This window comes from Erigeron canadensis, chromosome 2 (assembly GCF_010389155.1).
Source record: "Erigeron canadensis isolate Cc75 chromosome 2, C_canadensis_v1, whole genome shotgun sequence".
Taxonomy (NCBI): domain Eukaryota; kingdom Viridiplantae; phylum Streptophyta; class Magnoliopsida; order Asterales; family Asteraceae; genus Erigeron; species Erigeron canadensis.
Genome location: NC_057762.1, coordinates 23,393,136 through 23,410,538, shown reverse-complemented (window position 1 = coordinate 23,410,538; position 17,403 = coordinate 23,393,136). Strand labels below are relative to the sequence as shown.

Sequence of the window (17,403 nt, the reverse complement as noted above, 5' to 3'; positions counted from 1 at the left end):
CTTCCTAGGGAGAGTCTTCCTCTCTCTTGCCTAGCCTTACGGGGAGAGCCTTGCTGAGGAGAACCTTCCTCTCTTGCCTAGCCTTCTAAGGTTGGAAGCCTTGCCTTCCTTACTTATCTAACCTTCCCAAGACTTCTTTGTCTTTATCTTAGACCTTTCCAAGGTTTTTCATAAATATACATATATTTATTTGTATATATTTTTTCATTTTTGTTATATCCGAAATATAAAAATTTAGTTACCTTAGTTAGAGTGTGGGTGTGAATTGGACTACACCTCATTATTTATAAACACAACGATATCTATACTCAAGTCTAACAACTTTTACCGATCTCATACGGGGTGTGTTTGGTCATAATAAACCTTTTTCAGTTTTTTTGGTTTCAATTTTTAAGGAAGTTAAAGCTTGGAAAATACAATATGTTTATGAAAAGTGTTTTTAAGAAAAACTATAAATGGGTTTTTCAATATTTAAAATAAGTTGAAAAACAATGTTTCTGTAAAGAGTTAATTACTAAAATGGTACCTAACGTTTGCGCCATATTACTGGTTTTATACCTTTCCTTTCGAAATTACGCTGATCATACCCAACGTATGCAAATCTCCACTCGGGCCATACTGGAGGCTAACGTCGTCACGTGGCCGTTAAAAACCCATCCACGTGACTTGCACGTGAGGGGTAAAGATGTAATATAGCGTTTCTTAATTACTAAAATGGTACATAAATGTTTCTTAATTACTTAAATGGTACCTAATGTTTTATTATTAATTTTTATTAAAAAATTTTTTTGAAAGGTGAATTCCGCTTTAATCCAATGTCTTAAAAACTGGTATTTTAATAATACTGGTGTGGAGAAATTTCTAGTATTATCGGTATTACCGAAAATATCGGTACGACATTTTTTAATTTGATTTATTTTTCTTTCATAGAAATTTTCTAAAACTTGTTACAATTTAACGAATGTATTCAAAATGCACTTATAATCCATTAAAAAATAATACCAAATAGATTTTTCATAACAAAATATAAGTTTAAAGTTTACAAATAACCAAAAATAGCAATAAAGTATCATAAAAACAATTATAAAAAATTTCAAATTTTCTTTTTCGAAAAAACCGGAAATACCACAATGGTAACACCGAAATATTCCAGGAATACCAGATATACTGGTCAGTATTTACTGCGACACGAAGCTTAAAATAATGTTTTAAATACCGGTAAATACCGGCCGATATTTCTGGTAATCTGGATATTTTCACACCAGTGTGACTAAAATACCAGTTTTTAAGACATTGGCTAAAAGCGGAATTCACATTTCAATATGAAAAAATAAAAAAATTAATAACTAAACATTAGGTATCATTTAAGTAATTAAGAAACATTAGGTATGAAACCAGCAATATCGTGTAAACGTTATGTACCATTTAAGTAATTAAAAAACGCGATATTACATCTCTACCCCTCGCGTGTAAGTCACGTGGAGGGTTTTTAACGGCCACGTGACGGCGTTAGCCTACAGTATGGTCCGAGTGGAGATTTGCATACGTTGGGTATGATCAACGTAATTTCGAAAGAAAATGTATGAAACCAATAATATGGCGCAAACATTAGGTACCATTTTAGTAATTAACTCTTCTATAAACTAAAAACAGCACATTCACACGTATTGCCTACTTGGTATTTTTTTTAACAATAATTATCCTACGCTTATTCCAAAACTAACTTCATTGTATGGGAAAACATTCATCCAAATATCATCACTCATATGGCTGGAAAACAGGTTCAAAAGGCACGTGATAATAAACAAAAACACTTTGGATTTCATTGTCCGATATGAAATGACCCAGGCTTATAGTCTGATACAAGTTTCACCCGGGTTAAATTTTAATTGGGATTGGTCCTATAAATCTTTGGTTTTGGAATTCTGCAATTAATTTGGGCCCATTGTGGGCTTTTCAGACTGTACATATCTGGTCCCGATATGGAAAACTGGGAAGTAATAAATACTTGTACGTCAAAAAAAAATTTTTTTTTTTTTTTGTCTATTGTAAAAGTGTAACCTTATATTAAATTTAGTTCAAGAAATTGGATTTTATGTGAGAATTTAACCAAAGTAAACAATATAATCGCATGTTCTGTTGTCATTTTTAATCAAATAAAATAATAAAATAAAAACATTATATGTTAATGAAAACATAATTCGAGACAAAAAGTATAATCAAACAAACTAAAAAGACTACACTTGTAACCTGTTCATCTTTTCTTAGGATATGACTTATGAGATCTGATTATATAGAAAGTTTTTTTCCACGGCTCGAGTCCAAGCTAATTATTAATTTAATGGCATTGAAAGTAAAAATGTGTCATTAGATTAGTTAACTACATAAGTGTAATCATCATGGATTCCATGTTCCCCATCAGAAACACTAACTTTATCGCTAAGAGCATCAGGTATGATTGTTCTACACAGAACCATCCAAAATGTCACTTCATCGCCACATCAGCTTTTATTATTTTATCAGTTTTGAGATGTTATGGATCTAGAATAACGTAGAATGCTAAACATCACATTTTTTTCTTTTTTTTATATATTTTTATAAATTAGATAAACTATTTTTCATAATATAAAAATAAATACACATTAATGATTAGAAAAAACACATTAATAAATTCATTTTGTAATAAATACATTTTTATTTTTTTAAATATCATTTCAGCTATTAAAAAGTATATAAAAATATAAAGTTTACAAACAAAATAAATTGAGAGTGTAATATATGTGGCAACAAATTCAAGTGCCACCTCTTTGTTTGCATAACCCATCTTAATTCCCTGGTAGATATTAATAAATAAGTTCTATCTAATTATAAGATAAACACATCTTCTATGTTGTTGCTGCTTTAAAATCAAACAAAAACCCACACTAAAAATGATCTTCTTTTCTTACTTTACTCGCTAAAGACAAAAAGGAAGGGAAAATAAAAAAAAAACCCCGAGCATCGGCATTCTAATGCCATACCAAGAACCAAGAACGGAGCAAATGGTATGGTGGAGTGATCGGTGAAGAACTGCCACATGGGATTCGGGGTCGGCATAAATATAACACCCTCTCAACACACCTCAACGTTCTCAGAGTTATGCAAATGCGCCATACATTCCTGACAATCCAACACCCTCTCAACACAACTCAACGTCCTCGTTCAGTTATGCAAGTGCGTCATACACTCCTGACAATCCAAGGGTTGCTCTGATACCACTTGTAACACCCCGCCTTACCACAACACAATATTGTCCGCTTTGCCCGCAGGCTCACGGCTTTGTTTCTGGTTGCTCGGGGAAACTTCCCAGAAGGGTCACCCATAAGGCATTGTTGCCGCCCAAGCACACTTAACTGTGGAGTTCTCCTCTCATCCACAGCCAATACGCCAAAAACGCGTTGTGTTATCCCTATCCGGTTAAGGCTTCCACTCCGGTGGATCTAACCCTATTTTTCACTTTTGGGTCGGAGGTCCCTTCCACTCCGGTGGATCTGGAAGCAGCCTCTCTACCTTTGAGTAGGGGTAAGGTCTGTCTACATCATACCTCCCCCATAGCCCGACTTATGTCGGGATTGGGTACCTTGTTGTTGTTGTAATTTTGAAGTTTATAATTGTGTGGAGGCATGGATTATCATCCGTTATACAATTATGTAGAGATTTGAATTCTTGATCACATGTGCACGAATATTGCTATGATCACATGTATGCAAGTCGATCACATGTAATCATAGCAATATTCGTGCACATGTGATCAAGAATCCAAATCTCCACATAATTGTATAACGAATGATAATCCATGCTTCCACACAATTATAAACTTCAAAATTACAAATAAGTTATTCAGAAAACAATCAAAAAATAATTTTCATGTAAAGAATAAGCATCTGTTGGACTTGATTTGAAAAGTTCTCAAAGGTTCTCACAAAAAAAGGGTTCTTAAAATAACTTTTCACTATCTATATAATTATTAAAAAAGTAGTTAACCAAGCCTTTTAAAGCCATTTGCAAATTTAAAGTTGCCACGGAGGATTTTATCCATGTGGCATCTTCATAATTTTTTTTAACAATATTGATCTTTTATTTTTTATATATTAAACCAACCTTAATTTTTTTATAAAATAAGAATAAAATACACATCTTAAAAACACGCGGATCTTAACAAACCCAGCCATTTAATTTAACCGATTTAAACAACTTTTTCACACAAACCATTTGTTTTCCAATGATCCCTAATTTTCTTTTAACCTTCAAAGCCTCTCCCATTTTTATATATTAAACCAACCTTAACTATTGATTGTAATGCTCAAACACTCTCCTATCAATTTTTTCAACGCAATCTTCAATCAAGGTTTATTCTATGATCAACATAAAAAAGTAAAAATATAAATCACCATAAGCTGTTTTGTTTTTCTTCGTTAAAGGCATAATCAAAATGATGAATGTTTTGAATAATTAAGTTCCCCTGTTTTGAGTGATTAATCCATTTGAATTATATTTTTCAGTCAATTGTAAAATGATGAATATTTTGGAATTGTCTGTAAATGTTAAAGATTAGATTATATGGTTTTTGTGTTTCTCTGTATTTGATCTCTCGATCATTAATGTTCTTTTTAATTAGTGTACATGTTATTTCGTCATTTTCTTTCATGTGTTGTATAGCTATTGATCGATCTTTATTACAAAGCAAGTCTTCAATTTGTATTGATATCAATTGGACTATGTTCTTATTAAATATATCAAAGTTTTGTTTTCGATTTTTGTTAAACATTATATTGTTTACCAGCTTATATATTTTTGGTTATATTCTACCTTATTAGTTTAGGTCATGATTATTGTGAAAAGAGGACACTAATCATTATTTCTTGATATTTTACTTCTAATAAGGGCAACAAATTAGGTACTAATTAAGCATTGTTAAGTTTGGTTAAGATAACCAACTCACCTAGAGTTGCCCACCATGATTCCATTTAGAGCCTGTATCTAAAAGATCCCGATTTAATTTTGGCCAAAGGCAATTGTGAAAATGAAAGCTGACCATCGATGCAAAAAAGACTCAAGATAAGGTTTCGCAAATACAAATGCAGTACATGAGATCAACTGGTTCCCATTGATCTATCAATTACTTATTATTTTTTTAAAAACAATTTAAGTTTGGCTAAGAAATAGAAGTTTCACTTATCAGGTCATGTGAACTTTAAATGAATTAATTTTACATCACATAATAATTTATAAGATCTCGCGCATCGCGCGGGTAAAATACCTAGTATATATATATAATTTTATACTTTTACATATACAATTAATATACATAGAAATTTTTTAAAATTTTTGTGCCCCGGCTGGAGGTCTTGCTTGCCACCATCCGGGCCTCCCCTGCCTATGAATCATACACTTGTGAGGTTAAGCTTCAACCTTTTTGCTAACTTTAAAAAAAATGTAAGTTCATCAACGTTGAAAGATTTAATGAAGGCATAATATGAATATATACTTTGTCAAAGAAAACTGCTGCATTTATATAACCCAATGTAGCTATCTAAGTTTAGAATAACATACTTTTATCGCTTAGTTATAGCTCTTGTATAACCCAACGTAACTATCTAAGTTTAGAATAACACAATTTTATCACCTAATTATAGCTCTTGTTGTGACAATATATCGAGTAATTCGTCTACAAAGAAAACTGGTGTACTTCATGTAACACTTTTTGCAATTAAAAGTTGTCGTCCCATATTGTATATCTGGTGATCCGCAAGTCAATCTATTGGGTTTGAGTAGAAGCGAAGCCAGAAATTTAGGTTAAGAGGGCGAAAATTATTAACTTTTGTATTCCGATATTATGACAATTGACAAAGTCAGGTTTTCGATATGGTTCATGAACAAACTTTTTCTTTTTAAGAAGATTATCTCTACTCCTTAATAAAGCAAATCCCTCCTATTAAATATTTCTGTCTTTGAAATATTTTATTTGCCCTTGGACTTTTTTGTTTTTGTTTTTTTCTTTACGTAACTACCCAAAATCCCTAATAAAACAGACCGTCTTCCCCACTACTACCGCCGCATTGTGCGGGTATGATGTTAGTATATATAATAAGTGTACCTAGATTCAAGATTTATATATGCTATGATTACAATGGAGCACCGCCTAGCTAGAATTTATCATTTGAGTGAGCCAAAACAAGTAGCAATTTAAGGAGTCTTACAATAACTTTAAGAAAACAAAATATAATTTATGTCAACTTAAAAAAATATAATTTATGTCAACTTAAAATTTTCTTCGTATCTAATTAGTGATTCCTACACGAATATATTGGATTAAATGCATGCTCGATTGAATTTATCCTCTCTTTTATCATCGTTAAAATAGATCTGGGTTTACAAGGAAAAACAAATAGATACATAAATTAATAGATGGATAAAAGAAACCGATACGTAAAAAATACAGTTTGGTGGCACCGCGCTTGAGGGATACAGTGACGAAGACACCAATGCCTTTAACCCACCGCGTCGAAATCCCAACATATTGGACGGAAAACGGCGTCTATACGACCAGTGTTAAAGACGGTGTTAAATAATAATAATACTCATCTCAATAAAACCCTTTATTTACTGCATAACCCTTTTTTAATACCCCTTATGACTTCTCCCCCCAACCCCAACATACACCCAGTCGCCGCTAACACAACCATAGCTTATCAATAGTGTGATATTTACTACTCCTTTATGAGAGAGAATACCGTAACACATAGATGCTTGCTAGTCTATTTTTTATTTTTATATATACTACTAAGTAAAACATCAACCCATCTTCTTTTCTCAAATTACATGTTTAATGTACTTCCATTTAATGTCCATGGTTATAACAAAAATACCTTTAATAAAATAATTTATGACATATATCTCTCAATTCTAAAATGTTGTAACTGAGGGTGTTTGGGAATGCATTTTAAAGTGATTATCCGATTATTACGTTCGTAAAACGTAAATAATCTAAAAAAATGTTTGTGTGAAAAAGTGATTATCTGCTATGAAAACGTAGTTTTGAAGAAGCATGTACCCACCTGCTTATTCAAAACGCAGTTTTGAAAACACATAATTTATTTTGAAAACGCAAAATCTGTTTTGTAATCACAATAACAAACACCCCTAAACTACATCTTTTCCAATCAAATTACCTTTAAATCAATGACCTACACTCACGACCACCAGTCGTCACCGCCATTGCCGCCTCCACCACCGTCACCGATCGTTTTTACCACCATCGTCATCATATCGCGCTCACAAGTATACCTGCTTGTTTTTTTAATTCATATTTAGAAAACTATCACGGTCCAGTTATTCAAATAATCTGTCATGTACAACTAGCCAGGCCCATGCACATTTGAAAGTCCGCACATTTGAAGGCCCGACTAGATCCAACAACTAGCCAGGCCCACTTATTGAAACAAAAAAATACATATTTCATAAATATATATTTCTAATTAATAGCATTGTTGAATATCTATCACATAAATATCCAATTTCATTTGACAAACACATAAATTATGTTTTCCATTTCTTAATAATATTATTGATCACATGAATCATTCTCATATGGTTACTTAAATGTACTTAATACTCAAAAGTTTAAGTGTAACTTTTGATCATTTTATGAACAACGATATAACTCTATCTTGGAGTCTCGAAAAATCATCCACTATGTCTTTTGTAACTCATTACTTGTACGCATAAAAAACCTTACCTTGATCCTAGGTGCATTTGGCACCACACCATTTTCCGTCCACAAATAATAGCTCCAACAATTCTCCTATCTTATTGGGTTATTTTGTAAGACAAGTTCATATTTGAGACTTGTGATCCATCGAAAGTTACTCCAATGTGTCACTGAGTAGTAGCAAGGGTGAAGTCAAAGTTTTAATTTAAAATAAATAAATGATTTATCGAACACCAATAAGTGTTAAAATAAGGTCATTGGATCATCGAATCATACAAATACATTAATGGCCTAAGGTGCTCGATACACTTTATTTAATGTTTGGCAAACAAACACGTTATTTCTGAAAATCTATGGGAAAATACTCCTAAAGATATCAAAGCGTACTATAACGACTATGCTATGAATGACATTGGGAAACTAGCAAAATAAACTAAAAAGGCATCTACTATTAAATTTAGGACAATGATAAATCAAGCTAATTGGTGTGTATAAAGATATGCCTAATAGTAAGATGATGACATGTGGAAAAATCAAGGGACAAGATTAGGAAAGAGAATTAATGGAATCCACATGTCAAATTCTTAAGGTTTTAGGTTGATTTTTAGACATATGAGTTAAGTTGATTAATCATTTTCCTTAAATTTATTAAGTAAAAATTAAATAAGGCGTGGTCGATACACTTAATTTACTGGGGGTAAGAGTAAAAAGTTACAAAAAAAAAAAAAAAAAAAAAAAAAACCCACCTTGTAGACCACAGAAACAAATAAATAAGCAGTCTTTCTTTCTTTCTTTCTTTTCAATTGAGAGAAAATAGAAAAATAGTCTGTTTGTCTGTCTGTCTGCGTCTCCTTAATTTCAAGATCTCCATCTCCAACACTAAACCCTACTACTTTTATCGATCTCACCTAACCAACCAGTATTCAGGTAAATAATTCTATCACTAATTCATTTCATCAATTAATCTATACACATTTTACACTCAGAATTCTCTGTGTATCTATATACATCTATATTGTGTTATAGTTTGACTAATGATTAAAAAATTGATGAAATTATGGATCGCGATACAGTTGAAGAATATAGTAAGTAAGTAAGTAAGAATGCTGCATGTACCGCGGACGATTGAAGAACAGCTGATATTAAGAGCAATTAAAGAAGAATGTGTTTGGGAGAACCTTCCTAAACGACTTCAATCCACTTTGAATTCCAAAGATGAATGGCACCGAAGGTTTTTTTTTTTTTTTTTTTTTTTTTTTTTCACTCTTTATATATACATATATAGTTGTATATATAGCAGGTGATCAAACCGAATATTCTGGTATTAAATTTGGTTAATATTACATAGTTTTTTCATGATTTGTGACAGTTCTTTAGTTAAGCTTAAAATTTGGACCGATTATTGAATCTTTGATGACCCTTGAATTTATTTGACCTAATGTAACTTGATATCATCTTATTAAGTTTCAACGTTTATACTATGTTACTGTTCTAACTAGAAATGGTTGTATCCGACTATCCGTCTCTTGTTTTGATATCCACCAACCGTCATCAATGTGATTTTTCTATATTTTTTAGTAACCCTTCACATGTCATTTTTTTTCGATGCTGTCTTTAGGTTCTAGTCTTCTACTATCTGTACCATTTCTCATGTGCATTACCATTCTGTTTTTTTTTCTTTTTTATTTTTAAATAATGTTGTAGGCCTACCAGCCTATGAACCTATATATGTTTGTGGATCTTAACAGAAACGTTGTTTATAAATTCACGTTTACTACTAGGAGCTGCTTTAACATATCCTTTTTTCTGTGCTCTTTTTTTTAATCGAACATATATATTGCTAACAGGGCACATATTCAAGATTTTTGGTCGTGATTTAAGTCTTAATATCCTTAAAATGTGGTCATATTCATTACTTTTTGGTTGGTCTAACATCTTGTCGTATGCAGGATAACTGAACATTGTATAAAGAAAAGGCTCCAATGGAGCACATCTTTTGTTCGTAAAGTATGCAGAGAAGCAGAATATTATGAGGATATGATGCGTTACCTTCGAAGGAACTTGGCGGTATGTTTTACTAAACCCGAAAGATAACTGTTGATTAAGATTTACCCTGTTCAATGCATCTTTGAAACAAATGAACCTACGATACTTTAAAACAAATAACTTGTCCACTTAACTAGACTCCAAAACATTAGGCAAACTACTAATCATATGTTTCTTCCTTGTTTTGCAGCTGTTCCCTTATCACCTTGCTGATTACGTCTGCCGCGTAATGAGGATTTCTCCGTTCAGATATTATTGTGATATGATCTTTGAAGTCATGAAAAATGGTACCAAATTTTGTTTAATTGATTTCCTTTTTACTTCTGTGGAAATGAGACTACTTCAATCTTTGTCAATGATATTTTCTTGAACAAATAAACTTTCTACCTTAGATTGCTACTTAATAAGCAAAAGAAGCATAATGTGTTATCAAATATTTGCATGGCTAGTGCAATTAACCTTCCTTTATTCTACTAAGTCATTATAAAGTTGATGAGGCTTGATACAACAAGGTCACCCTATAGTATTCAATTCTTATAAAAGATGTTCTGGCTACTTTTTCTTGATACATGTTACAAGTTAAGCATTTATTTCCAATGCTGGGTGTCACGTTATACGTTTTGAGTTCAAATGCATGACAAGGGGATGTGTAGGTTTCACCATTGGCAACTTATATGCTACCCTTTATTCTCATAGACAGTTAGTGACCAGAAAATTTTCTGAGTCTATCCCTTGACTCCTGATGTGGGATCTACACATCATATTATGTGGTTTCTCATCGTCTATTTTTGCAGTATTTCCATTATATCTCTTAATATTTTGTAAATATTAAATGCAGAGCAACCATATGATAGCATTCCAAATTTTAGCGCGGCAGATGCCCTGCGACTTACAGGTATAGGCAGAAATGAATTCATAGATATCATGAACAAGTGTAGATCCAAGGTAACTTTTGATCTTTTGCCAGATATGTGCATTATTATCATGTCTCTATAATTTGGTGCCTTCATATATCATTTAATTATCTGTAAATGATTTGGAGCTTTCCAGAAAATTATGTGGAAGCTGAACAAGTCTATAGCCAAGGAGTCATTGCCTACATACCCTGTGGACTTTGCAATTGAACCATGGTGGGGAGTTTGTCTCGTGAACTTTACGTTGGAAGAATTCAAGGTGAGATTCTTGATTAGCCTTATTAATCATAAAAGTGTAAAACTTCTAATGGTAATGAGTAAGATTCTATTAATATTCCCAATCATCATCAATTCAAGATTATGCTAATTGATTTAGCTTTCTTCTATATTATGAACTGGTTGCAGAAACTTTCAGAAGAAGAAGCAGCAACAATTGACAAGATCTGTAAGGAGGAAGCAAATGCATTCATACTTTTCGATCCTGTTGTCATTAAGGGCCTTTATCGTCGAGGGCTAGTCTACTTTGATGTCCCTGTTTATGCAGATGACCGTTTCAAAGGTAACATCATTGAATCAGTTTTATACCATTAGTATTCTGATAACAGGCTGTATTTTAATTTTTGTGTTTTTCTGTTCATGAATTTCTAGTTTTGATGTGCTTAGTGTTTCAGTATCCAGGCTAGAAGGGTTTGTTTCCAACAGAGAGCAATCATATGAAGATCCCATCGAGGAGTAAGAAATTTTGTATTCTCATTTTCAAGGTTGTAAATATCGGTTATTGGTTTATTATCGGCCGACCCCCGATAAGCGATAAATAGGATATATCGGGGATATATCGGATACCCTAAAATGTAAAGGAATTTATCTAAAATTTATAATACTAACAACATATACAATTTGTAATGCAATACATCAATAATTAGAATATAAAACTGTAGAAAAGAAAATAATTACATTTAAAGTTTCAAAATTCAAGTATTCAAGTATCTATAGACTATATTCAAAAGAGAAAAACGGTAGTAAAGAAAGTAATTACATTTTACAACTAGAAATTAAAAGATTATTAAAGATTAGCTCAAAAATTAAAGAATTAATTAAAAATTAGTTAAAAAAATTGAATTAAAGAAATTAATAATCCGTAATATTTGATAAAAACCCATTTAAAAAAAAAAAGTGGTCAATTTTTTTTTCTTTTTACCGATGTTGACCGATAAGTGCCAATATTAACCGATAAGTGACAACCATGCTCATTTTAACAGCTATTGTTTTGTTTAATCCATTTATATGAATTGCTAAATTTACTTTACAGGTTGCTATATGCGGTTTTTGTTGTTTCAAGTGAGAACTCAACTGTTGCTGAGTTGGCAACAACGCTACAAGCTGAACTCTCTCAATTGCAGGCTGCTGCATCTTTTGCTTGTCGATTAGGATGGGCAGTCAAACTAATTGATCCTGGATCTGTCCTTCAAGAACAAACTAGTAAAATCCTTACTGATGAAGAAGGCTATCCTAACATTTCTGCCGATATTGGTTTATTTCAACAAGATACTTTAGGGTCGGAAAACCATGGCCTAAATTCTGCTTATGCACGTGTTGCATTTGTGGTTGATGCTAACATAACATCATATTTAATGATGGGCTCTGTTTCACCTGGTCAGTTTCTACTTCTTAATCTCTTTTTCATTTCCACTTTTCACGGATATCTATGATCTATCTTCTTGTGTTATTGCGTTTTGCCGTTACTCTTTATTTTTCTTCTTAATGTCTGTTGTATTGCAGGTTTAAAATCACATGCAGTAACACTATACGAAGCAGGAAAGTTAGGGTATGCTAGCATTGAAGATCTTTGCAAAGATCTAAGCACATTAGAAGGAACAAAATTTGAGGGAGAACTGCAGGAGTTTGCCAACCATGCATTTAGCCTTCGAATAATTCTAGAATGCTTAACATCTGGAGGACTTTCCCCCGATGAATTAGACACCCCTGCCATTGGTTCTTTAACCAATGAAGAGGTTACAACTATGGTGGCTGATGTGTCGAATAATGAAGAATCTGAACCTGCTGTAAGTGAGTCGAGCCCACTTGCTAACAATTCTGATATAGCGGATTCAAATGGAAATACTGATGATGGTGAGAAAGTAATGAAAAAGAGAGTGAGGAAATACCATGTAGATATATTGAGATGTGAGAGTTTAGCTAGTCTTCCTGCTACTACACTTGATAGTTTGTTTAAACGTGACTACGACATTATTGTGTCAATGGTCCCACTTCCTGTTTCTTCTTTATTACCTGGACCTAAAGGCCCAGTTCATTTTGGCCCGCCTTCACATTCTTCTATGTCACCGTGGATGAATTTAGTATTATATTCAGCTATCGGTAGTGGGCCTGTTTCAGTCATTCTAATGAAGGGTCAATGTTTAAGATTGCTTCCCGCACCATTGGCTGGATGCGAGAAAGCCCTTGTGTGGTCTTGGGATGGGGCCACAGTTGCAGGCTTAGGAGCCAAGTTTCAAGGGAATTTAGTCAAAGGAAGTATACTTTTACATTGTTTAAATTCACTTCTTAAACACACAGCCGTATTTGTGCAGCCCTTTAGTAGGTTTGACCTTAATGAGTCTGGAAAAATGATCACTGTAGATGTTCCTTTGCCATTAAAAGACTCGGATGGGTCATTTGCTGATATAGGGAAGGAGTTGGGGTTAGACATAGATGAAAGTTTGAAGTTGAACTCTATATTGCGTAATTTAGCTGAGAAATTACCGTTATGGACTGTTGGTTATATTCGTTTGTTAAGGTTATACAAAGAAGGAAAGACTAATGTGTTTGCACCTGATGATGTGAAGTATGAGTGGGTTCCGTTGTGTGTAGAGTTTGGGATTCCATTATTCAGTCCAAAATTATGTAACCTCATATGTAAGCGAGTGGTGTCCTCACGATTACTTCAAACGAGTTCTTTTACTGATTATCATGATGCAATGCAAGAATTAAGACAAAGATTAAATGACATGTGCTTGGAATACCAAGCAACTGGTTCTGGAGCAAAGATGCTTTACCAAAGGGATCAGCCAAGAACTCAAAAGGGTCAACTTATGACATATGCAAGTCAAAGATGGAATCCTATTACTGAACCGTCGTCTCCAATTTCTGGAACAAGTGATCATCTGAGATTGAAACTTGCTAACCGGCAACGAGGTCATACTGAAGTTCTTAGCTTTGATGGCAACACTTTGAGGTACATCATGATTTTCTATCCAATTTGTTTGCTCCGAGTGTTTGAAGTTCCCCATGAGTGTTATATAAAACCTTATAAATCATTTTGTTAAAATGTAGATTATAGAAGCTGCTGTACTAGTTTAGTACTCACATATGACACTACTTTTTGACCAAAAAGTGTTGTGGGTCATCCTGAAATTTTAACTCGTACCACAACCACAAATTACTTGTTTTGACCTTATACCCAACCTCCTTCACCCTTACATATTTTGTCACTTCACTATATATTGGCGTTTCATGTTCCAGTTCACTCTATTCTTTTTAATCGGATAATTTAGGACACACTTTATGATCGTTCATACATGATATTACTTTTCCAAGTTATATGAAAAATTACCAAAATATTAAATGAATGCTGCAGATCATATGCCTTGGCTTCAGTTTATGAAGACGACACCAAAGTGAATGAAGAGAGTGGTAAGGTTGAATCCGATGATAAGAACAGTGGAGAAACCATGTTGCCTGGTGTTAATCTTCTGTTTGATGGATCTGAGCTGTGTCCATTCGACATTGGTGCTTGTCTGCAGGCCCGGCAACCAGCGTCATTGATTACAGAGGCTTCAGCAGTCTCAGCTTCATCTTCTGCAATCAAATAGGGCCCCCACAACTAGAAGCCTAGTTGTCGAATTGTAGATAGAAGAGTTTATCTGAGTACTAACTGGGACAAATTAGTTCTTCATCTTCTGCTTCACTCCTGTTATTTCTATTCAATGTCATGAAAGCGCTGTTTTAAGTGGCAAAAAACGAGGTAAGTTTAGGTTCCATTCTCTCCCTCCCCCCCCCCCCCCTTCTCTCTGTGTCCCTCTCACACACACACGTAATTGTATATTTAGCACTGGCACTTTCGACCTGATTACTCCACGTGGGTTCATGCATAATGCCTCCGTCATTTGAAGCAGACCAAGTTTTGGACATAACTAATAGAACTGGCTAGAGCAAGTTAGGTTCTATTTACCTTTAAACATCCCCCCCCCCCCCCCCCCCCCCCCCCCCCCCCCCCCCCCCCGTTTAAAAATGATTATTTTGTTAATTTAGTTCTCATCATACGTTGATGGGTCATCTGAAAGAAGGCTAAGACTAAGTCCCTTTGGTAAAGACAGTAATTATCAACTTCATCGAATAAAATGATTTGGTGGGTATGGTTAACAATTGGACTTATAGATGACTCCCAAGTTCCAAAACCTTTGACCATTTTCCTTTTAGCTAAATGTTTTGATTTAACATATTTGACCCCTTCAAACACAATCCAAACCGTCATTCATAAGAAAATTTGTTGAAATTGCTACCCAATCAATATTTACCCAATATCCCAATATGAACCAGAACCACAAATGAAATTTAGGTAACCGTCTTAAATTCATCGTATTTGCTGTGTGAAATTGTCTGTTTATTAGTCAAATGTCCTGGATCAGCCTCCAATATTACAGGCCATGCTCTTTATGTGTGATTTTGCGCAGGAGTTGCTCCCAAGTTGTATCGACTGAATGCAGAAACTCATCTCATAAAGCAATAATATGCCAGCCATTTCACAAAGCAGAAATCGCCAAATTCCAGATCCAAACTTTCACTGCAGAAGGTACAAATCGCTATACTGTTAACTATGAGTTCTCTTTACACATATATGAACTGTAACAATGTGTCCATATGCACCCTAAAGTTGTGTTTTTCTTTTTGCGCATAGTGTAAGAAGATTAGAGTATATTTATGTTTTGTTAACTGGGATCAACTTTGTTTTCCCTTTACCCATATATTTGGTCATTAAATTTGATTATCTTTTTGTATAAGTCGGACGTTGGCCATATTCATTTATTAATGTAGATTTTGATGATTTGTTTGTATCACTACTATGTCAAAAGTTGTTCTTGAGCATGATGATCAGGAATGAATATATTTGGTCACAATCATAAGAAAGGCTTGCATTATGGCAAGAACCATTGATTTCGAGGTCGTATTGTGGGTTGTGTTTCAGTTTGGATCTTTCAGTTTATAGTTTGTTTAGTTGAAAAGCAATGGTGATTAGAACTTCGAAGGTTGTGTTGCTTCTTTTGCTGTCTTTCTATACTCTTGTGAAAGTTGCTAACTTTTCCACAGTTTCACAGATTTAGACATACTTCACATACCGTGTCTAAAAACAACTATGATAAAATGAACTTTCATGAGTTTTTTCATTTGCATATATTTGCATTTCATAATTTTTTTTTTTTTTTTTTTTGGCATTTTATAACATGATTTAAGAAATTTATCCATGTTAGATAATTCTTAATTGTTGATAGCGGTGATTGCCCGTATCAGAGATGATAGAAATGGCGTATGCTTATGGCTGCGTTTTGGCTTTGTTAATGGGTTATAATGAGGCCATGAGGGAGGCAGGGAAACATCTGATCCAAAATTGGGCGAGAATTATGAGATGCCGTTTTGAAAGGCCACAATTTAGGACGCAAAAATTAGGGCTACAATTATAAGAAGGAAAATTGCAACATGATTTTGACTAATGACTAGTCAACCATGTCTCTGAATCACAATGCAAAAAACCAAATCGTATCAGTAATCCTGCATTTTGGTTGGTTAATTTGTAAAGGCTAGCAAAAGAAACTTGGTTACTAGGTTTTCTATTAGGGAATTGATATCCGTACCAAACATTTTGATAAATTTACCAAATTGTACAAACTTTATAACATACAGTACAAGTAATTAATGCATAACTTTGGTAGATTAATAAAAACAAATAGTACAAATGTCATCTTCCTTTCTATTAGCCCCTGAAGTTATATTTTCATATAAAAATTAGCCCCTGAAGTTATATTTTCATATAAAAGTTAAAAACAATGTTTAGTAATCACTAATCAGTACTGATATAAGTATATAACAATGTATTGGGCTACGACCAATCGCCAATGTACCAAAGTTGGTTGGGTGTACAATTTCTCTCCAATCAAAAGATCAAATTGGTGTAGACATGGCTGTAAATTTGACATAACTGTAACTAGTGGAAAAGAGAATATAATTTAAGTGACCCAAAAACCAATTTCTGTTTGGATTTTTAACAGTGAATAACGAAGTAACGAATTAACAACTTAATTTCAAAACTGCAAAAGGAATGCCAAATTCACAGCACAATTTTCATATTCGCAAATCAATTTGGAAGTCACAACTCAAATTGGGATTTTGCAATATAGTTTAAGATTTGCAACTCAATTTTCAAATTTGCAACTCACTTATCAAATGAAGACTTGATAGCTTTGTATACAAAAACCAAGTTGCAAATTTAAGGTATTATACGTACATAAAATTAACATAGTTTATATGTATATCTCATTTTGATAGATTATGGGTCCGTAAAATAACATAGTTTATAATTATCAATTTTTCAAGTATTTAACATTTTTTGTTTGATGCGTTTGGATCGCCTTTATGAATCAT

At 33.3% G+C, this 17,403-nt stretch overlaps 1 protein-coding gene across 1 annotated transcript; it reads left to right on the top strand.

Annotated features, from left to right (window-relative positions):
- The first annotated feature begins 8,565 nt into the window (after positions 1 to 8,565).
- On the top strand, positions 8,566 to 15,821 carry LOC122588823 (protein FAM91 homolog). The gene is made up of 12 exons (XM_043761034.1): positions 8,566 to 8,677; positions 8,824 to 8,981; positions 9,700 to 9,817; positions 9,987 to 10,083; positions 10,635 to 10,741; positions 10,847 to 10,969; positions 11,116 to 11,269; positions 11,382 to 11,442; positions 12,020 to 12,363; positions 12,490 to 13,942; positions 14,345 to 14,731; positions 15,441 to 15,821. Exons 2-11 carry the CDS (start codon positions 8,854 to 8,856, stop codon positions 14,577 to 14,579), a joined length of 2,820 nt encoding a protein of 939 aa, XP_043616969.1. The 5' UTR covers positions 8,566 to 8,677; positions 8,824 to 8,853; the 3' UTR covers positions 14,580 to 14,731; positions 15,441 to 15,821.
- Positions 15,822 to 17,403: the final 1,582 nt, after the last annotated feature.